The sequence below is a fragment of the Phyllostomus hastatus genome, unplaced genomic scaffold (assembly GCF_019186645.2).
Source record: "Phyllostomus hastatus isolate PE091 unplaced genomic scaffold, TTU_PhHast_1.1 phas_scaffold_129, whole genome shotgun sequence".
Classification (NCBI taxonomy): Eukaryota; Metazoa; Chordata; class Mammalia; order Chiroptera; family Phyllostomidae; genus Phyllostomus; species Phyllostomus hastatus.
Window position 1 is genome coordinate 24,481,971 of NW_025334009.1, and position 23,886 is coordinate 24,505,856.

General features: G+C 35.0%; 1 protein-coding gene across 1 annotated transcript in view; it reads right to left on the reverse strand.

Moving 5' to 3' along the window:
* Positions 1-23,886, reverse strand: part of KCNH8 (potassium voltage-gated channel subfamily H member 8) — a 278,568-nt gene that overhangs the window by 71,080 nt on the left and 183,602 nt on the right. The window contains exons 6-7 of the mRNA XM_045857209.1: positions 22,383-22,540; positions 16,960-17,167 (exon numbers count right to left, since the gene is read on the reverse strand). Of these exons, the coding sequence (XP_045713165.1) occupies positions 16,960-17,167; positions 22,383-22,540 (366 nt within the window). The remainder of the gene's footprint in view (positions 1-16,959; positions 17,168-22,382; positions 22,541-23,886) is intronic.

Below are 23,886 nucleotides of genomic sequence, written 5' to 3' on the forward strand. Positions count from 1 at the left end.
TTGCCACTAACATTAAGTGGATGTAGATCCTTTATGCATCAAGTAGCCTTTTTGGTCTTCCATTTTTCAAACTTGAATGTGACTTGATTGGACTGAGTAATCTCTAGGTTCTTTTTGAGATCTAAAGTTTTATAAGGTAAGATTCTGTAATGTTCCTTCACAAATGGTTGGGTTTTAAAAAGCAAAATGTATAATAACCCAATTATGTGTATTTATCTTTTATTTGTTTTTAATTATTTGAGTGATGACCCCCCAGCACATATTGATGGGACAGGATGGAGGGTTTTCACATTTGGATGCATGTATCACTTCTGCTCTATTTCCACTGAGGAACAATTTTTCAGGGCAAGAAATATTATGTGCTATTAGTACTGTCCAGAAGAAAAAAGTAGTAATTGTGATAAAACCAGTCCAGAGTTTGCCAGTTCTCTACAATCTGCTTAAATTTGAAGTTTATATAATAGAAACTTTCTGAATATTGATTACTAATGTATAGCATTTCACTTAAGCAATACCTAATGTAAAGATTATACACTATTGCAAACTGCCAAAATAGGCCATCGTCATACATACCAAGAAACCGAAATAAAAAACAAAACAAAAATACGCTAGAAAGAATGAGAAATGTGAAACAACTCCAAACCAGAGTTAAACAGCTACTGTAGAATTTTCTGGTTAATCTTAAGAAAAGGCAGAACAAGCCATCTGTTTTCAGCCAACGAGTGAACTTGCAATTGCCTCTCAAATCCTAGCTAAAAATAGAGAAAATTCTAACATAGATTAAACTCAGGGCTACATTAGCAGAACATAAACTATGAACTATTTGCATCTAACCTTCCTATATAAAATGCTTACACAATTCACTGAGCTTTCAGATCTGCGCCTCAACATGGGCACTTTTTCCTGAATGATGCTCTGTTGTCTCTGACGGCTTTAATGAGTTTATGGGACATACATTCACCCATGCACTCAGAGTACTAGTTACAAAGGCAACTTGTCCCTGAGTAAGAAAGTTCTAACCCAACATGCTTATCACTTGTATCTACATCAAAACAAAAAACCCGTTTCTCGAAGATAACTTGGGATAAAAAGAATTATTCCTGCCAAATCATTTTATTTTATTGGTATGCTTAAGTTTATTTTCATTATCTGTACCCCATTTCCTTTTTGTTTTCTTTTTTCCTCTCAAAGGTTGGAAGTTGGTGCAAACCTAGGTAAAAAAAAATGAATTGACAGGTCACAGATTTACAAATCATTTCTCAGCTGCTTTAGTAGTTGCTTGGAAGTCATTTAAGTGAGGACAGGGATTTGACATCCATTAAAAAGGAAATCTCAAATTTGTCCAGTTTGCAGAACTTCAAATTAAAGTTTCATGTACATTTCTCCAAATATGTTAAAGGAGATACATTTTCTAACATCTCAATTACAAACGTAACTCTAAAATAAATTAGACCACATAATGTGCTGGAAAGTTGTATTCAAATACACCATTAAAGAGTCCTCTGGAATTTATTTACCTTCACTTGGTATTGAAACTGCTTTAAAGGTATTTTCTTTGAATTTTTAGGAAATGCCCAAGTCTCAAGATGAAACACCAATGTTGAGGTATCAGCCGTTGTTCTTCAGAAGAGCTGATTCTGACTCATATGTCTAGCAATGCATCTCGAAACATATAACTAACTTTGTTTGATGGCTCAGTAGGGTGTGAAATACAATAAGTAGTGGGAGTTTGCATGAACATTCCAAAATAAGTTTTTAGCCAGCGGGTGGCTGAGGGATTGGACTTGAGGGAAATACAGGGCAATGGGATTTTTCAGAAAGAGACCTACATTTTTAAAAATGAGAACTAGGTAGAGTGCAGAGAGACAACAAACAGGAACAAGAAGCACAGGAAGAGTGTGCATAAGAGAAACACGACAACAGAGAAATATGTGAAATCAGGTAATGCAGTAAATCCGGATAAACTCAGAAGGCAAACAATATGGCCTATGAAAGTGCTACTTAATAGTTGTGTAATGTTGGGTAAGTTACTTAAGTGCCCTAGTCTTGTCCTTCCTAAAGTGGAGATCATAACAGTAACTCGCCTCATAGGCTGTTGTGAGGGTGACACAGGTCTCATAATGTGCTTAGCAGAATGTAGAATGAAACACAGCAAGCCCTAGACAAAAACCTATTATCATTGTCGCTGCTGTTGTGTGAAAGGCATGAAGGTTTTCTGTTTTACTGGAAATAATGAAGATTTTTGAAATCCTTCATTATTGAAAATCTCTATGAAATATTAACCCAATGTCTCATTTCTGTTAGGAGAAAATAATGAACACTGTAGAAATAATGTACACAATCACATCATTCTTGGAATTCAAGGACCTCATACCATTCCTACTTACAAATGCCACTTTCCATTATGAGGCACTGAAGACATGAAAAGGATAGGACATAAGCTCAGAATATTTTCTGTCATCAATTTGCTTTGCTATTCCTTGACTCAGTATGGTAAAAATGTGTTGTAATATTCTTATTTGTGCATTGGTGGTTATAGACCACACGTTGATACACCCAATGTGCTGATTACTTTATATATTATATAATTTAATCTTATATATATAATTTAATTTCTTACAATGCTAAGAGCTAAATATTATAATCTTAAATGTTGATATTAAAATATTAGTACTTAGGTTAAAGTAAAACAGAACAAAGAGCAGACATCTATTAAGGAACAATGCCAGTTTTTAAACCTGAGTTTGAGTTTAAGTCTTTCCATGTTTTATATGCCATGCTACCTCCTCATCCTTCTTGTCAGTCAAGATTTTGGTATTAATGCACCCCTTATTGTCTTCATCTCTTTCATAGAAATGGCTGCTCAGTGGATTTCTCTGTAATTACTCTTTCCTGCCACCTGCAAATAGAAATTTCCCATGTTGTTTTCTGCTCATAGTCACCATCATCTAGGACACTTTGTCTGTAGACCTGGTGTTATTTTTATTTTGAGCATGAAAACTTTTGTAATGTTCTTCACCACCACCTATCACCTCCACTAGAAGCCCTAGCTATTATTGCAAAGGTATTTGGTGGGAATTGATGTGTTAATGGCCTGTGCATGCAAAACGTTGGGTAATGTAAGAGCTTTCTGGAACCACAGACTGAACTCTCAGAAAGTTCTCAACACATTTCCCAAGAATAGAGCTCTTTGGTGACCCTCTTGTAGACTTTGCAAAAGACATTATATAGGTAAGGCCTATGGTGTGGAGAAATACACAGCTGTTGTTTTTCTTAGAAGAACCCACTTTTCTATATAATTTTTTGGACCTTAAAAATATTGACAAACTAAGCACTTTGAATCGTGCTTTAATCATTCTATTCATTGACATTCGACTTTTAATTTCACCTGCAGACACCAATTCTCTCTTGACAAATCTATTCTTTAGCAACCTTAATGACCTTCTAATGGATTTGAACCAATGGAAAGGAGGCAAAAATGGTTTAGTCTGCAGCCAGGCTCACAAAAGCTGGTTTAACTCACGTTGCAGTCAAAGTATAGTATACAGTTTATTTACACATTTGCTTAAGTCTTGGCCTAGCAGTTTGGGGAAATGTGTTTATGCTTTTATCAGATGATATCCTCTGAAAACGCTTTAGTCTAATTTCTGGGAAATGTGTTTAAATTCCATGGGGCAGCTTTGGTAGGTGTTATTCAGAGAGAAAGCTGGTCAACTTTGGACACAAAAGCAGAGGAATCAAGAGGCACACAGTAATGGGAACTGGGAAGTCCATGAACACCAGAACACCTTGGGGGAAAATGGATGAAACAGGAGTAGCATGACCAGGCAGTGGTAGGGCCTCTCAGGAAGGAACTAAGCACCCGGGGCCTTGTGAGCCCAGGTTCTCACAGGAACAAATTGTTTACCTGTTGACACAGGCCTGGGTCTCTCTCTAAGTCTGGTGTTAAGTTCCATCTGCCTTTCCTGTTTCTCTCCCCTCATATTCCATTTCTACTCTCTTCCTTCATAAAACAACAGCATTTTCAATAATTATAAATACAGTTGTTAACACGTTAGCTCCAACTCCACTCATTCTATGAGGTTGACTTTTTCAGGGTCAGTTGAGACCATTTCCTGGTTCTTGGTTTCCCATTAATGTACATTTTGCACATTATCAAAGTCTATTTTTAATGTTTTGTCTCAGAATTGCACACAGCTACCTTTTTTTCCCCCAGCAATTGCCCCTTCACAATAAGACTTGGTTCCTGAATGCTCAGTTCTCACATCCAGTTTCCACCCAAATGTACAATCAGATGATTCCCTTTGCTTTACCTTCTGCTGCTCCTGAAAAAAAAAGTTTTTCTTCAGCCAAGAGACTAAAATATCATCTTCATTGCTTCTACCTGCCTAGTATACTATATGGCCCCTAATTAGTTAATTAACTAATTTATTCACTTAGCCAACATTTAGTAACCATGCATAATGTTTGAGATGCTGTGTGGGATATTAAATGAGGGGGATGGGTCTTCACTGTATTGTAGTCTACAGGGGTAACACATATAAGCATAAGGTTCACCAAACTAGGTGGTCCTTGAAGGAACAGCCAGAAAGGGTTAAGGGCAGACAGAAGTATTCGAATTGCACTGTAGAGAATGAGTAGAATTTGGACTAAAAGAGATGGTAGAGAAGTGCACTTGAGGAAGCTGAAAGCACAGGAATAAAGAAACTAGGCCAATGTATAATGCATATACTGAGAAAAGAAGTTTATACAGTTTGGCTGAAGTGAAGGGTGTGGGACAGGATGTCATATATAAAGTATGTGTAACCTACAAGTTTTCCAACTCAATATATTTTTTCTTTTCCTCAAAGGCATTAAGAACTACCACAATAAAAGTTGGGTTTAAGCTGCTACATCAAAGACTGATATTTGATACAATAGCTAACTTCCTAGTGAGAACCTTTGAATAAATTAACAAGAAACATAGTCAAATCATTCTCCTCCGGTGGGGTATGTGTGTGTGTGTGTGTGTGTGTGTGTGTGTGTGTGTACACAACAGGAAAATCATAAATAAAGTAAGAGTGGATTTAATATCATTCTTCCTAGTCAAGGGAGTCCTTTCAACTTTATTGTGAGAATATTCAATGTACACTTTAAAATTTTTGAAATAAGTTTTAAAGAAATAGTAAGGCAAAAAATACTAAGGCTTGAGAAACCTCCTGGTGTTCTTCTTAGGGCTATTCAGCCAGACTATAATACTCAATAGATGTAGAAGCATGAAAGGTACTTCTCAATCCTCAGAGAGGTTCATACCGATGATTTTAGGTTGCTGGCATTCAACTCTTATGCTGGTATCCAGATAATTTCTAATCATTATAGATCATAATCATTTTGGTGCAACACAAATATTTTTAAGACTCTTTCAGGATATTGCAAACTTCTCTCACCTTCAGTGACTTTAGAGTATATTTTTAGCCATTGGCACTTGACATTGTCCATGTACTCAGTTTTCCATTTCCATGCTTACACTGATCCATTCCTTAGCCCTGAGCTCCTTTCCTTATCCCCACACTGAAGGCCTTACTGCACTTTAATATCATCTGATTACCTTCCTGCAGCTCCCTCTGGACAGGGTGCTTCATGAGAGTAGGGATTGTGGTCTCTTTATACACTTGATTCCCAAGCCTAGCTAAGGGTGTGACAACTAATACACAACATATTTGCTAGGTGATGAAGCACATCTTTCTAAGTCATAAAGACCACAGAATAGATACTCTTTCCTTGTACAAGACAGGCTTTCGGTTTGCAGAATGTCTTGAACTATAGCTCCATCACTACTTAACAAATTGACTTTAGGTAAGCTAGTCTTTTAAGTTCCAACTTCTGGAATTAAAAATACCTTTGTTTGTTGAGAGGATTGAAAAAGATAATTGTGTAAACCATCTGTCCTGGTGCCCAAAGTAAATGCTGGCTCCTTTTCACCTTTTCTGTAATCTTCTACCACTTTTCACAAATAACTGTATTATACAAAAATAAATTAGCTTTCTAAATTAGAAGATGAGTCAACAATTAATTTTCATCATACATCGTGTATACAACTAAAAATGGACATATCTCAGTGGGGAATTTTGGGTGTTAGAATACACTGACCCAACACAGAGACAGAGGGTGAAATATATTGACTATCTAAAGCAGGGATGTCAAACTCATTTTCACCTGGGGCCACATCAGCCTCATTGTTGCCTTCAAAGGGCCAAAATAATTTTAGGACTATATAAATGTACCCTCTCCTTAACTGTTAAGGAGGTGAAATTATATTCAGCCCTTTGAGGGCAAATGTGAGGCTGATGTGGCCCCCGGTGAAAATGAGTTTGACACCCCTGATCTAAAGGTATCACTATCACTTAGCAAAATCACATGTCTCTGGAGTGATTATGGAGGTGTCTCAAAGTTCGAAGAAGGACATTTTGACCCACTGTTGGGGTTTCAATGCCATTTGACCCTGCCTCCTTCTAGGCATCGTCATTTGTTTAATCCCATGTTGTCTGCTTCTTGTTCGAAGAAATAAAGACATATTTTATTTTTTTGTTCAATTAATAAATATGATCAGTAGAAATGAGACAAATACAACCGACAATGTTTAAAACAGAGCATGTTAAAATTGGTTAGTGCCCTAAACAAAACAACCTGATTGAAAACAGATGTCCTTTAGAAACACTAAAGGATGTTTCTTTAGGAACATTGATTGAAGGAAAATCAGACACAGAAATAGTCAGTGCAAAATAGAACTCACAATACCTAAAATCACACAAGGTAAACTTTGCTACTCATCAAAAATGATGGAAGAATAAATCATGAAAGTTTAGTTCTCGAAAACTTAAATTAAGAAATTTGGACTTGGTAGAAATGTCTTCACAAAGGAAAACATCCTTTCTAATATGGGATTAAAAATGATTGATGAATTAAATCTGTGGTGTACTATTTTATGTAGAAAAGAACTGGTCTTAATAAAAATAATTCTAGTAAAAATCTAAAAGCAAATATAAAAAAATGGTTTAAACCTGTTACACAGGTATTTGCCCCATAAATTAAATTAGAAAAATTAAGTTTTAATAAGCACCCTTTATATGAGAACTCAGAAATGTTGCCTTCATTCCAACAAGAGTGCTCGTATTACTCAACATACAATGGTAACATCTTTAAGGGTCAACAGAGTGAGGACAAATCATCCCTGGGGTTTGTTAAAATGAGAGAGATTCAAAATGGTAGGATCAGCACATCTTCTACTCATCAAAACCAATTCAGCACTTGGTTTAATAGACTGATGTCTCTGAATACAGTTATTGACTCATAGAAAATAGAAAATTTTACTAAATTTCATTTAGTAAATTTTACTTAATTCCATGAAGCTTGTGCCCAAAGATGGAATCCTCCCCCTTTAAAGAATAAAAAGTGTTTGATTGACTAATTTGAATGAATACCAAATTCTAAAATTTGGCAGTGGCAATGAATTGCTGTCTCTCTCTCTTACTCTCTCTCACAACACACACTCACTATGGCCATACATTGTAAATAATGGCTACTATGACATCACCTGCTTTAGCCATTCACCAAGCCTGTGAGAAATCACAGAGTTACATCTGCTCAGTTGTCAACAAAACAATACTGAATTATTCATTTAAGAATACTTAACACTTCAGAATCCTACTATACCATGATATTATTTTGGGGGTTTCTGAAAATATATTTGCATTGTTATGAACGAATGTTTTTGTATGAAAGATATAAAGCACTGTTATGGAGATAGGAATCACGTATCCCCACTTATGACATACTCAATATAAATCACATGCTAATTGCCTCTCTTTGAAATTGTTTTATAGGTTATTCCTTAGTGGTTCAGAGTCACTGCATATTCCAAAGCATGCCATTTCAGCCACAGAATAGCCTTGCAACCTGTAAACCTCAGCCAGTACATTTTTAAAATGAATGGAATTAGCTAGTACTGAAACATGATTTTATGGGCCGATGATAAAATTAGAAATACCGCCCTCTTTTTGTGCATCACGTCCAAAAAAGCCAATCTTGACAGAATTCCATTTTAAACTACAATAGAAAGGTAGCTAAAAATAAATCTGTAATCCCTGACCATCAGCAGCAGGTTTTCAGTCAGGACTGCAGACAGATTGGGAACTGACTTCAGTACTGTAAAAAAAACCACCCCAAAACCCCAAATCCATACCCACTCTTGGGAACAAAACCCATTGCTGCAGTAATGATTTAGAGGAATCTGCTTGTCCACACAACGATAATGATGACAGCTAAGACAACAGAAGCAGTGGCGGCAGCAGTGGATGATCTGCACGGAGCACTTGTATTATTTAATTCTCATTATGACCCAATAAAGTGCCCAATCCTATCTCCGTTTTGCACATGAGGAAATAGCACCTTAGACAGGTAAGTAATCCATGTCAACTGACAGATGGAAAGTAGCGGAGGCCAACTTTGAAGCCTGAACCAAGAACTCACATTCTTAAAAACTGTCATACAGCATCTTATCCTTTGAGACCAAATACAGGTTCACGGGGAGCTGTCAAGCTCAAGGTTAATTTTCAATATCTTTGTAAGGGGAAATGGATATAGAGTTCAAAATCTATATAAACTTTTACGTCTGTCTTTAATATTTCAATGGAATGAACTTTCTGGTATTTAGTTTCTGCCAATCTGTTTGATTTTGGTGTAGAGGGCAGGGGCATGGACAGATATACCAGGATACGAATCCGCCAGTTTTAGTTTGTTTATTTATTTAGTTTTTATCCTCACCTGAGGACATTATTTTCATTGCTTTTAGGGGAGAGAGAGGGAGGCGGGGGGGAGAGAGAGAGAGAGAGAGAGAGAGAGAGAGAGAGAGAGAGAGAGAGAGGGAGGGAGGGAGAGAGGAAGGGGCAGAGAGAGAGAAACATTGATGGGAGAGAAACGTGGATTGGTTGCGCTCTCATATGCACCCCAACAGGGGACCGAACCTGCAACCTGAGTATGGGCTCAGACTGGGAATCGCACCCATGGTCTACAGGACGACACTCCGACCAGCTGAGCCACACCAGATAAGGCCAAAATCCACCAGTTTTAAAAAGAGGGACTTCATAAGTAATTTCTGTCTTGAATGGAGTTCTGGGCTCTGAGTTTCTGAGGAAATAAAATTAGGTTTTGTCTTTGTCTTTCCTGACTAGTCTCAATGGCAGGGAATAAAAACAAAGTGACTCAGGTCCAAATAAAGGAGATTTTATCAGTAAGGAGATTTTGGCTGTAGCCTCCATAGGGTCTTAGACTATGAGACACATTTTAATTATTTCTTCTGTTTGCAGCGAGTTGGAGAAACACTAAATACAATGAAAACACCCACACATTCACACATGACAAAAAAGAAGAGAAGAGTTATTGAAATTTTTATGCCAGATGTCTAATTAGTTTAGATAAAATGTTTAATTATCTTGTATTTCCCATTATGTGTTATGAATTATATTCATGTTTGTAAAAATCTCAAATGGGGAAAGTATCCCAGTGGAAATTCTTTAGAAATCTGATACCCCTTTACAAAAATATTCACAAAAGCAGCATAACAGAGGAAAACTTCTCATTAGTGCAAGTCTGTAGTGCGAGTCTGAGATCAGTTTCCCACAAACAGCAAGTATACTCCTTTCCATAGGATGTCCAGCTGGACAAAATAGTTGGAAAATATCATGAAAAGAAGCATTTTCTGCATTTCTACCTTTTGAGTTTCTAAAACAAATTCCTAAAAGACTAGGTTAGCTAGATCACACCTTTTCTTGTCTTTGTTGTCTTGGGGGATTATATCAACATATCTCAACCAGAATTCCAACCATTATTTTGGTCTTGTCCCCTTTTTCACTCACTCTGTCTCAGGGGTGGCAAATTGGTTACCTATGTATGGGCTTAATCAGGCCCACAGTAATTTTGTTTGGATCTTATACTATGCTTTTCAAGTTCCGAATGATTTGTCAATGTTTAAATGTGAGAGATATTTACCAAAAAAAAATCTCAATTTCCCCCAAAATCCCAATTCCCAAGTTCTCTAGAAAAATCAGACAGGGTCACATTTTATCTATACCAGTGCTAGAGTTGGGTCATGGTTGGTTCTTTCACTGTCTACTTTTTTAGACCTTAATTTCACTAACCTTTACTTTGATGGCGGTCCTGCTTCATCCCTGGACGCTATGCTCTTTTCTCCTCTGGGCTTTTATTTTGTGACCCTAGCTGTTCAAGAATTCCTACTTTAATCAAATCCATCTCATCCACTCACCTTTCCTCATGCACATTGTGACGTTTTCTCCTTCCATGCATTTATTCACACTGTGCCCCTTACCTAAATTTTCTCTGGAGTGAATCTTCCTCCAAAATATGACTCACATTTTGAAACCCAGTTCAATGGTTTCAAGAACCATTGAAACCATTCGTTTCATCTGTGAAGAAATGTTATCTTCACAGAGATTCATTTAGAATCACGTTTACTTTCCAATGTTTAAAAAGTGATAATTTTTGTGTATTTTTGTATCCACCTCTAGACTTTCTAACAATACAGTACACTTCTAGAAGGCAGGCTCTGAATTATAATTCTTTGTATTGCTTGTAACATTGTCCTTCTTAGGGCCTCATAAAGTATTTATTTTATAGTAAATACTGGAAACCTTGTAGGCTTTAAATGCAACAATCTCAATGACTCAGTTCCCTTTCTGTTCTATTCTTTCTCTGTATCTATAGTCTCTGAGGAAAATAATCTGCAGTTCATTAAATTGTCACCTATTTTAAAAGAATTACTACGATTAATATAGTAACTAGAAGAAATAATTGTATATTAAGTACATGTAGTGATGTCTTCTTAAGACAGCAGCATAATTTATTTTCCTGGTAATTGAACAATTCTGTTTGAAGAGTTGGTGATTTGAAGTTTTACGTCTAAATGCTATTCCCACATAAAGGCATTCCAAGTTCAAATAATATCCCAAGTAATTAACCCCTATTCAATTGGCCTTTTATGGGTTGAATCACAACCATTCTTATATTACAAACAAAACATATAGCAAAATCACACTGGAATTTAGCTTATTTTGGGGGGGGGTCAGAAATTGGTACTATCCTTCTGATAAGGTTATGAACTTATACACACACACACACACATAGTCTTTCAAAAGAGGAAGGGAAATCTCCACATGTGAAAATAAGATAAACAATGAATGTAATTAGAAATCAGTAATGAAGAGTTAACTTCAAAGTCCCATATAAACTGAATAACAATTTTTAAATATTTCAACACTTAAAATATATAACATTACATAGATTATTTAGGAAAAATGGAACTGAAAATTAGTGAGCTAAGTGTCTAATTCACCAAAGAGGAAACTAGAGTGTCCCCCAAACCTATGAAAATATATTCTACCTTACTTACTCAGGGAGGTGGAAATTAACATAAAAATTAGACACTATTTAATACCCTCCACTCTTCCCCCTACCCACATCCAATTTTCACAAGTTTAAAACCATTGGTAACAATTGTTGGTGAAAATTTGGGGAAGAACTGGCAGTATACATAGTACTGCCAAATAAGAAATTGATACAACTGTTTTAGAGAGTAATTTAGCAAAATATGTTAACTTAGCAGTTATGCCCTTTGAGCAAGTGCACATATATCTTGCCTAGAGAAATTCTTACACATGTGCACAACAAAACTTGTATTTGATGGCTGATTGTTCACTAATTATAATAATGAGAGGTGCAAAGCAAATGAAAAATGGACAAATCAATTAAAAAGATGAGTAAACTGAATTAGTGTAAAATACAATTCTATTAAACAGAAAAAAACAAATATATAAGTATATCTATTGTTACAAAAGTCTTTTTTTTTAAAAAAAATGAAAGCTTCGCAAGAATGTAAGAAGTTACAAAGGAAGCAAGCAATCCCAGCCTCATTGTAAACTATCTGTGTGACCTAGGACAAGTTGTTTAATCCATATGTCTCAGTTTTCTAAGTATTGGGGTAATAGTTTTGGGCTCATTGAATTATGGCAGGATTAAATGAATTAATCAATGTACCATACCTAGAACGAAAGCACTGTGTATGCCTGCTATTATTATCATTACTACTGCTACGACTATGACTACTACTTCTACTCTTACTACTTCCACTTGTAATGATTTATGTGGAAGTTAAAGAAACACAATAACAGCACATTATTTTACTAATACATGTGTGCAGTAAAAATAGCATCTAAGAAAATCTTATGCACCAACTTTAGAATAGTAAGGAGGAAAGGAGGAGGGAGCAAGTGGGAATTATATTGCATTGGGGCTTTGGCTTTATCTGCAATATTGTATTGATTTGAAAAGCAGAAATTAAGCAAATGTAGCAAAATGTTCAAAAAGATATAATTTCCAGAGGGGTTCTATTGTATTCATCCAAAAGCTTTTTTGCATATTAAAAATGTTTCATAATTTAAAAAGGAAGACCCCAAGAAATAAACTTTCCAAACTTATTATCCTTGTTGTAAAATGGGGTTGAAAGGACCTGCCTTACGAGTTTGCAATGAAGATCAGACGAGAAAAGGCACACAAATATACTGTATTAAGTGCTGCACCATGCATGTAGTTTGTGCTTAATAGGTGTGAGCTAAATATTTATCTGATATAGATAAATTACTTTTAAAAATGTAAATAAAATATAAATTTACAAGTTATTATGTTATTCATTGAATTTATTTCCACTCTATGTGTGTGTGAATATACATTTTTGTCCTAAATAAGAATATAGAAATTGAATCCTCAGTTCTTTACTTAAAATAACCTAAGATTTTCCCCATGTCATTTAATATTCATTATAGTCATGGTGCTTAAGGATCTATTATTTCTTACATTTGTGTTTTCTTTTATCCCTATCCTTTTCTCTGTGTTCCCTAGTTTGTGTGATTTATAAGATATATGTGCTATTTTAAATTCTAGTTGATGGTGATATTTAAATTTTCAAAAGCTCATTTAATTTAGTTTTCTACTTATTAGTCAATATTGAGAATTTCCTATACCATTTTAGTACCTCTTTTCTCCACCTTCATCTCGAAGATGGGAAATTTGATACAATTTAAAGACTCTGATATTCTTGGTTGGAATAAAAAGGTTCCTGGGCCTGACAGAACTACCCTTCTGTTTTGAAGCTGTTGGTGCAATAGCGGCCAGATTGTTCCATTTTCTTGGATACCTTCCCTCTCTGAATCAAAGGGCATAGTGTGACTGTGTGACAAAGAACTTCCATTAGTGTGGGTCTCTCAAAAAACTCTAGTTTTTCTGTTGATTATATCTAAAAAATCCAATCCTATTTACTTGCCTTTTAGTGGAAATTGCTTTCATTTCTTGTAATAATAGATCAATGGTTGATCCTAATTTTCAGTGATGGCTAGGATGTGACACGATGTCTTTATTCTGCCTTTCATATGAATGTTAGTGGGCAGATGGGACAGGCCTCATTGAGGGTTGCTATTAAGGGACACTCTTATCTGGATCCAATATTCTAAAATCTACTGAGGGAGGGAAACAGGTGAAGAAAAGAAACTAACTTAAAAATACTGACATTCTGATTGTTATCCATGGAACTCACATTTTATTTTCTATTATTTCTTTAAAATGTTATTTTTACTCTTCAGCACTGGAAATTAAAATACATTATGTTTGGGTTTGTGGAAAGAAATATATAAACTAAAATGTAATTAGAAAGACCTATCAAGTCAAGCCTACTCCATCTTTGAAACATGGGCCAGAAGTTATAAAAACCAGTTTGCATATTGTTGGAAGTAGGATTACATATTTCCATCTTCAGAAATACCTTAGAGTAAAATTAAAAGTCTTTTGTCTCTCTCTTTTTTCACATAAAAATAAAGATAGGTTGATGTCCTGAAGATTCTGGAGATCCTTTGTTCTGACCACCTCATTTTTCACAGAAGAAATATGAAGCCGGAGCCAGGATTAAGTTGTTAAATTCATGACTCCTAGTCCACTGTTCATGATGCTTCATCAAGAAAAAGCAATTAAGTAATATTACAAGTTTAGAATATATTCTTTCTAGGGTTCTTTCTTACACTAATATGCTATGAATCTGTGAACCAAGGTTGCCTTGAATAGAGAGGAACTCGACTACAGCCACCTCAATTGCACTAGGTCATTGAGTATAAAGGTTGATAAAAAAATGTTAAAGATACTTTGTGAAGAGATACCAGCTGAGCTAACTAGAACACTATGTAAATAACAGAATTCTTAAGATATGAGGAAGTCAGCTTTGCTTCTCACTGTCCTTTAGAAATTAAATCAGAAATAAAATGTTGAATATTTTAAACACAAGTTTCTACATCCCTGCTAGAGAGTGGCATTGCTTTTTCTCAATTTTCATTTCTTAAAAGATTCATGTAAAGTTAAATTATTTATTGAACTTGTTGCATCATAAAATTGGAAGTAAATGGTTGTGGCTAAAATCCCCCAATTATTAAGAAATTTATGAAGAAGTGGATTAAACAAAAAAGATTTCATGGTATGTATATTATTGTGCAGAAAACAATTACATCCTAATGGTACAAGACCTGGAAAGAGCACAAAGATTAAAAAATGTTCTATTGATGAGTTAGGGCAACAATGACTCAATTTTTAACTCAATGAAAAACATGTCAACAGACTAAGGTATTATTTCTTCAACATACCTATGTTTTAGGTGTAAGGAATTGTTAATTAGTAAATCCTCTCCAAGTTGAAAACAATCTTGGTGATCATGTAGCTCTGGGATGCTTTTCTTTGTTTTGGTTACCAGGAGCCCGTGAAAGAACATCATGGAATACACAAACTACCTACAAATTTATGCAAACTATTTTTATGTGGGTATACGAATTTATCATCAGAGATCTACAGCTCCCATTCATTTTTCAAAAGGGCTGACTCAAGGATTGAAACTCACTAAGAATTGGTCAAGCATCTCATTTCGAAAACAAATATGGTTTCATAAAATTTCCTAGGTCATGTACCTAATTAGTTGGAAGACTCTGGTTAGAATTGAGGATCCCAACTTTTACTATGAAATATATTTTTGAGGGCCATGATTTCAGTTTGGTTTGATTCTCTGGAGTACCAAGCATCAAAAACAATGTTTGTTAGTGATTTATAAGTTATATTTTCAGTAAAGTCTTCTAGTGGAGTTAGAGCAAATATTTGATAAAATAAATAATTTTCTCAAACCAGTAGCCAAAGGGGCATAGACTTAGATAAGTCAGGGGGAAATTTATTAATACTTTAGATTATATGATTGCTTTTCTAAAAACACTCTAAGAAACTAATTAAAATTTATCAGGTACATATTTGAGATATCTATAAAGTATTATTTTCAAGTCCCTAAATTTTCTTATACCAATAACTGGAACAAAGTTAATAGAAAATGGATACCAATCTTATAAGCACACAAATGTACTGTACTCAGAAATAAATTTAATGATAAAATTACACAGTTTATATTTTTAAAAATTCAAATAAATGGAGACAAATAACATAACCTTGGATGGCAAAAATACCTTCATGTTATAAAAGCATTCATTTCCCAAAAATTAATACCTGAAATGAATGCCAGTTTAAAAAGCCATTTAGATTTGGTGGGGAGGGATTTTTTTCTTATGTTGATCTACATGAGTAAGTTGACTAGAATGGCATCATTCCATTTCCTGTACCCAAATTGAAACAGTACAATAATTATAATTCTGCAGTATTAGTATAAAATTAGACAGCCAGTGAAGAAAAATGAAACCTAGTAACAGTCTAGTATGTCTAATAATTAAGTATGATTAAAATGCCATATGTAATTATTGGTAATAAATGGATTATATAATGATACTGGAAAACTAATAAGGCATTTAAAATATATACATGCATGTGTACATACAACCATAAGTTAGATCTAAGCCTCAATCAGCTTAGATCTAACTCAAACTCCTCCAATCACCAAAAGTAAACCTCTTTTCTCTTTTCTTGGATGTTCACATTACCTTGTGGGCCACCCTGAAATTAGTGTTTTCTGTGTGAGATAGGTCTCCATCACTGAGCTCATTTAAGAACGGAAGCATTTGGAACTCCCTGAACCGAAAAGCTATTACTGTCTCTAAATTTAACAGCCAGACAACTCAGGAAATGACTGTGAGAAGAATGTAGATATTTTCATTTTCGATTAAGTTTCTCATGGTTGATATAAATGAAAAAAATGTGTTCATGTGCCAACATTTCAGGTTAACTTATGCAGAATTATGTAACAGTTGGAAGATTTCCCTTAAACTCCTATGTGTAAAGGAAACACAAAATTTTACAAGTTATACTATAAATATCCAGTCCTTAAAAATTATACTTGTATTTATCCAGAACAAATATCACAAATTGTTAAAGTATGCTTAATGTAGAAAGTTTGCATTATAATAGCTTTCTTTTTCTTAAAAAAATAGGAAGGATTTTTTGTATTAACTTGCTACCTAAAATACAAATGATCATTTTCTTATGATTTAGAATATTGTAATGATTGGCTATAGGCCAGTTGCCTAATGATTTACTATTACTACCCCTGTATTGGATATGTCAAGATAAGATCACGCACTACTTATCTACACATTTCTGCAGACTTGCTGGTTATTTAAAACAGTAAACCTATTTGAAAGCTTATCCATTAATTTTTTTTAAAAATTGTATGGTTTTTCCAGAAAACTTTCTCAAAAGGAATCTCTTGTATCAGGGATCTTCTCCTTGTCCCCCCCCCCAAAAAAAAAGGAAAAGAAAAAGAAAAAAGTGACAAATTGACCATCAGGGACTATATTTTATAGGCTTATCTTTCACTTCCTCCAAATTCTAGACAATCTTCCTTGTCACTTAAAAAAAATGGAAAATGGGACAAATGTAAGCCCTTACCAACTTCCCATTTCAGAAGGCTGTTGTCTTCCCTTTCCATTTTTCCAATGACATACCAGATACATGCCATCCAGTGTGCAAGAAGCGCGAACATGGACATAAGCAGAGTCAGCACAATTGTGCTATGTTGGGAATAACGGTCTAGCTTCTGCAGGAGACGCAAAAGACGTAGCAAGCGCACGGTCTTCAGGAGATGCACCAGAGACACCTGTGGCAGGAGACAGTGCAACACAACTCAGCTCATGGGTTCACTCAGTGCTGTGGCAGGTACTTCAACTTACAGCCACTCGGGAAAGTTCTAGAAATTAAGTATAATCATGATTCCTTTTGTATGACCCCTTCTAAGTTATCTCTTGACATATTATATTGGGAAGTGATAAGATAAAGAAGGACAAGACAATTTTTTTCTTTGAGTAAATATTTATGTTCCTTAATTAAGATTTAGCTATTTTTTCCTACCTATGTGATTGAACATAATTTTATATATTCTGATACACAACTTAAACATGTTAGAATATCAGGATTGTACATAAGACATCTCATACCCTCACACATATTTTCTTTCAATCCCACTTTCCCGTTCTTTGTGTAAGGGGATTCTTTTTAAAATAATTATTTATTGATTTTTCAGGAGGGGGAGAGAGAAACACCATTTTGTTGTTCCACTTATTCATGCATTCATTGGTTGATTCTTGTATGTGCCCTGACCAGGGATCGAACCCACAATTTTGGTGTCAGGATGATGCTCTACTCAACTGAGCTACCCAGCCAGGGCTGTAAAGAAACTCTTTATAACAATAATTTGTATAGCCTGAAGTAAAATCATTTAAAGTGCTAATAAAAGTAACCTAGAATTTTGAAAAATAGAACCTTAACACTTGATTAAGTTCTGCTCACAAGTACAATATCTTGCCTCATGTGCTATACCATCTTCCTTCTGATATTATCAATAAAGAAAATACTTGCTTCAACCAAAATCAAATGGAAAATTTAAAGAACATCTCCTAGGTCCTGTCTTTGCATGCATTAAAACAATGGACTTGTATCTAAAGGTTATTTTTCTGACTTTAGGGCCCAACTGAAAAAGGCGCACCACTGGTATTCACCAGAATAGTTAATGTCACTTTTAAAAACACCTTTAGTTTACTAACATATACTCCTTTCATACCCTCAGAGGGTCTCAAAGAGCATTCTAAAATACAAAAGTAAAACATTCACTCATGCAAACAGAGTTTGACAAATTCTTTGACCTTTTCTAATTTTTGGTGGGGGTGGGGGTGGGCAATAACCAGAGAAAAAGGAGGTGTTTTGTATGACTAGACCAAAGAACAGAATTTTTCCTTCAGAAAGAGCATCTTTTGGAATTTTGCCTTTGTAATTAGCTGGAGTAGGTCAACTTCTAGCTTCTACCACTAGCCATCTTCCCTTATCTCTAAGAAAAACATACCAAATCAATGCCTGACAGATAGTGAGTGCTCAATAAATATTTAAGTGTGTGGATGGATAAGTTATTAAGATGCAAATACTCCAAAATTAGTATAACAATAGATATTCGGTAAAAGCATTTCCCTTATAATCTTATAAATTATTCTATACTGAAATATAACAAAATCATAAGGTCAGTTGAGGAACTTGCCAGCTAGCTGTACTCTTTTATTTCTTTTTGTCATTCTTTTGTGATGTATTATTTTCTTCTTCACAACTAGTTCTCACCTATCCCTCCTCTGGCTGTTTGTAAGCTGGGTGATTACATGGTAGGACTTCACACTTCCAACTCTGTATCATAGAAGAATTACTAGGGTTAGAGTTTATTTTATAGGTTGAAAATTTGATGGAGAGATGACAATTTCATAACCAAAATAAAACCTGGAACAAAAGTCCCAGATGGAGGAAGACATCTGCTGTGAACAGAATTGTATCTCTCCATACATCGTATGCTGAAGCCCTGACACTTACGATGATGGTATTTGGAGATGGGACTTTGGTTCCAGGTTTGGAGGTAACTTGGTTTAAGTGAAATCATGAGGGTGGGGTCCTTCTGATGGGAGTAGTGTCCTTATAAAGAGAGACCAGGCAGTGCTCTCCCATGCTTTCCCATGCTCTTCCCATGTTCTCCCATGCTCTCCTATGCTCTCTCATACTCTTTCTCCCTCCGCTCTCTCTTCCTCTCTTCTTCTTTCCTTCCCCTCACCATGTGAGGACACAGCAAGAAGACAGCTGTTTATAATCCAGGAAGAGGGCTCTCACAAGAAAACAGATTGGCTGGGACCTTGATCTGAGACTACTTAGCCCTCAGAACTGTGAGAAATAAATTTCTGTTGTTTAAGCCACTCGGTTTATAATATTTTATTATAGCGATCTGAGCAAACTAAGATGCCATCTGCACATGTAATATTGATGCAGGTAATCTCCCATTTTTTTCTGACCAGAAAGGGGATACTTGAGGAAGAATGTGGTACTGTCCTTACATGAGGACAATAGCAATTTGTCAAGACAAAGAACAGGGTATATCCTGGGGCTTCAGGGTAAGGCAGCCCTAATGATTTTGCTGGTACTTAAACAAATTATACCTTATTCCCATTGGAATCAAGAACTTCCTGCTATAAATGTGAATTTTGGATCCTGATGAATAATGGAAAAAAGAGGTATATTTGATTTAAGTGAAAATAAATAATCTGAAAAAAAGGAAAGGATCATTTTTATGCTTGGGATGTTGTACTGAATTTTTTACTGATGAGGATTATAAGCTACTTGTAGACAGGCACAAGAGTGATTCATTCACTCATTCATTCACTCATTCATTCATTCAAACCCCCTATCAAATGCCAACTTCCTCTGTTTCAAGTGGCCATGAATGTCTCCGGGCTTTCAACTAGGGAGGAGAAAGAGACAGAGAGGAGGAAGAGGAAAAGAGAGTGAGGAAGCGAGAGAGGGAAGGTGGGGAGGAGGGGGAGAGAGAGAGAGAAAGAGAGAGAGGAACTAATTAACATATACTGAGGTCTTTCTAGATGTTAGACACTCAGCAAGATATTTTATAGAAAGGTTGCCTTTTTTAGGCTGCTTGGAAATCCTGAAAGAATTTTTATGCTTATTTTAGACCAAATTTGATAATTATACCAAGGAAGTCACTCAGATGGGATAAGTGATAAACTAGGGTTTGTACTTTTGCTGTTTTTCACTCTATCATACTTTCTATGTCTCATTCATAATTTTATCTCTCATAGTGCCTTTCAAAGTGATTTGTACATAGTAAGTTTTAATAAATAAACATGTGAGCTATATATAAAACATTTGCTAAGAGAATTGTGGACAGAACCAAAGTGAAAACTATTTTTCAATATCATCTGTGGAGATGCACTAAGTGGACACATTTTAGATTTGAGAGACATCTTTCTTTCTTTCTTTCTTTCTTTCTTTCTTTCTTTCTTTCTTTCTTTCTTTCTTTCTAGTGTAATAAAGACATAACATAAATTATTCCTCATAACTTATGTTTTCTGGGAAGTAAATATAATATGTTGAACAAACTTTTATGTTCAAATAGAATATTTCAACCTGACTAATTTATTTAGGGGAATATCAAATTTATGTAGCAATGAGTTAAATAGTTATATGCTTACTCTTGTGAAAAGCAGAAAAATTATCACTGAAGAGAAAATGATTCCTTCTTTCCCCTTTCTTTCTGATTTAGATGTTGATCTAAGACTTGCATTCTTTATACACTGTTTGTACCAGATTTTGTAAGTGAGAATAAATCAAGGGAGCAGGAGTGCAGAGAAAGTATACAGGAATTTAAAATTCATCAAAATATGAGAATTAAATTTTCTAAAAATCTTTTATTTGTGTTAATTTTAGTCAATGCAGATGTTGATATATAAATATATGTTATATATTTTTATTTTATTTATTTTATAATCTAATTATGTAATACATGTAAAATTATCCTATTTGTCTAGTGTCCAAAAAGACATGGAGTATAAAAAATATTATGAGTATTTAGTAGCAAAGAAGCAAATTAATTTATTGCACAGTCTATTAAACACCATTGATTTAACAATTCTTCGGGACAGTTTGGGAAAAATTTTTTAGCATGTTGTAAATTATATACCCCTTTTGGATTTTTTTGCATTCTTGCAAAAGCCTGGTTTAAATCATTATACTTTCATTAAAACACATTTATCTAGTCCAATTCAATCTTAAAAAGCACTTCAAGAAGCCTGGATAACAATTCAATGTAACACTGGTTGGTAATTGATATTAAATTTCTCCCCAGTGCTTTCCTTTCAGTTGAATTATAAACCTCTTAAAAATGCTACCACCCTCAACTTCCCAACTTAAAAAAGAGAGAGAGAGAGAAAAAGAAAAAAATGCTATTGTACATGAAATTGACAAATGACAAACATGTACGATATAGTCAGGATTACAGTTCAATCTTTATTCTGAAGTTAATATTGCTTGAATTTGAAATATTGATCACTTTGTTTAATAATGAAAGCTATGCTTTTGCATTCTTGATAGAGAGTATTGTTTTTATAGGAGGTTGTCATCTGCGTAGGAAATAGGCTTAATTAGAATTAATGTTTAATAAAATTTTTTCCTGTTAAAATTGGTCACGCTACCAGCAAATTGCATTACTGGTTCAAAAACACTATTATACCTTTCCAAAACTCTTTCTATTTTTAAGGGAGCACTTAACCTTGTAAGGATATCAATCATTAAATAGCCCAGATTGCTATTACTACAAGTAGGCATACTTTTTTTTCCCCCTGTAAGGAGACACGAGGATAAAGGTTCAGATGAAGAAAGACAGATTATAAATATTAATAACAATTCAAAAGGACTCTCAAGTTTATGTCAGCCATTGTGTCATTTAGGTTTCTGAGTCATGCAACATTTTTACAAAGACTTCCAAAAAGCAGTTCAATTATCCTACTTTAATTTTAGCACTTTTCTCTATCTTGATTGGTCTCTGTTTGTTTTGCAAATGAATAATAAAATACTCAAGAAGTCAGTAAAAGGTCATAAAAGTAGGAAACCTTCTACCTCTCCACCAACCTCCAGAGGCAAAGATCTGCCTAAGTAATATAACGTTATGCTATATTTCTATAGATGGTTTCCTTATCAAACCATTTGTTTAGTGAGTCTGTCTTGATGATAAATTTGGACTTCTTTGTATATCTTTGTTCTACATATGTATTTAAATAAGTCAAAACAGGTAATGTGAATTTCAAATGGAAGTGCCTTTCTCAAGTGGAGAATCTGGCCTGCATATCATTGGGCACCTTGTCATCTTTATTAAAAAGTACATTAAGCCCTGGTTCCCAAATTCCCACAAATATGTGAACCCTGAACATATAAAAAATAAACATAGGGATAAAACCAACCTTCAAAAAGTCATGTGCAAAGGAGCCCTTTTCTTTACTCACCACGGTGACGTTGAAAGCATACAGGAGATCAAAAGGCAGAGCAGCGATTAAATCAATGATAAACCAGGTTGTGACATAGTGGATGCAAATTGATCTTGCTTCAAAGATAACTTGGCCAGACTTGCTGACATAGGTCGTTCGGAAATTTAAAATAATGTCTGTATGGGGAAAAAAGATAGAGAAAGAGAAGGAAGGAAGAGAAAGTAAAAAGCAAAGAAAAAAAGGAAGGATGGAAGGAAGAAAGGGAAGCAGGCATAGAAGAAGGGAAGAAGAAAGAAAATTGTATAAAATTAAGTAAAATTAGACAAATGGTAGCCACTTTACCTATTTCAGATGGAAACATCCAAAATACTCTTCTTGACAGATGCAGCTCAACTTAACAAACGGGTGTTAAGAAGGGTGAAAAAAGTAATATTTTCTGAGCACTTAATACAAATACATTCCAGACATAATGAAAGGAATGCTAAGCTCTGAGTTACATAATAGTTAGATGAATTAAAATACACTTTCCACCTAATTTAAACCAATAAAAATGAATGGAATACTGTTGTATGAAGCTAAAAATTCATTGATACAATGAATATGATGGTGACAATGATAAAATATATAGTAATATTCACTTTGTATATGTATACCATTTTTACTTTTGGAAGGCAGAATTCTAAGATGATCCCCCAGGATCCTCAACCCTGTATTACCTCTTTCCTTCGAGTGAGGGTGAAACCTGTGAGCATGATGAGATATGAAGCGGTGATCATGCTGCAGCATAAGGCTAAAGGGTGGCCTAACCTGATCAGATAAACTTCAGCTGATGGGAAGGGATTAGAAGCCAGGGAGAGATGGTCTTGCTGGCCTGGAAGAAGGCAATTGCCATATTGTAAAAAGGGCCACCTGGCAGAGAACAGCAGGCAGTCTCTGGTTGCTGAGAACAGCCCCCTGCTGACATCAAGTGAGAAATGGGACCCTCAGTCCTACAACCATAAGGAAATGAATTCTTCCAATAGGCTCATGAGCTTGGAAGAGGATTCTGAGCTCCAAAAAGAACACAGATTAGCTGACACCTTGATTTCAGCCTTGTGAGGCCCTGAGCAGAGCATTCAGCTAAGCCATACCTGGACTTCTGACCTACAGAAATTATGAAATAATAATTGGGTGCTGTTTTAAGACATTAAGTTTGTGATGATTTGCTCTGCAGCAATAACAAACTAATACATTTATTATGTCACTTGATTGTCCTTATAGCCTTATGAGGTGAAATACAGGAATTATGATGAGGCAGATTACAATTATATGTTACAGATAATACATATGTTCTTAGCATGAGGCCAGTACTGTTCTAGGCCCTTTGGAAATATAAATCTCCTTGACTCCTTACAGCAAAGCCAAGAAGTAGGCACTTTCATTAGCCCTTTTATAGATAACGAACATGAGACACGTAAGAGGTCCAGTGACTTGCTCAGGTTCACACAGATGATGAAACTAACGCACAGGATTAAACTTCTCA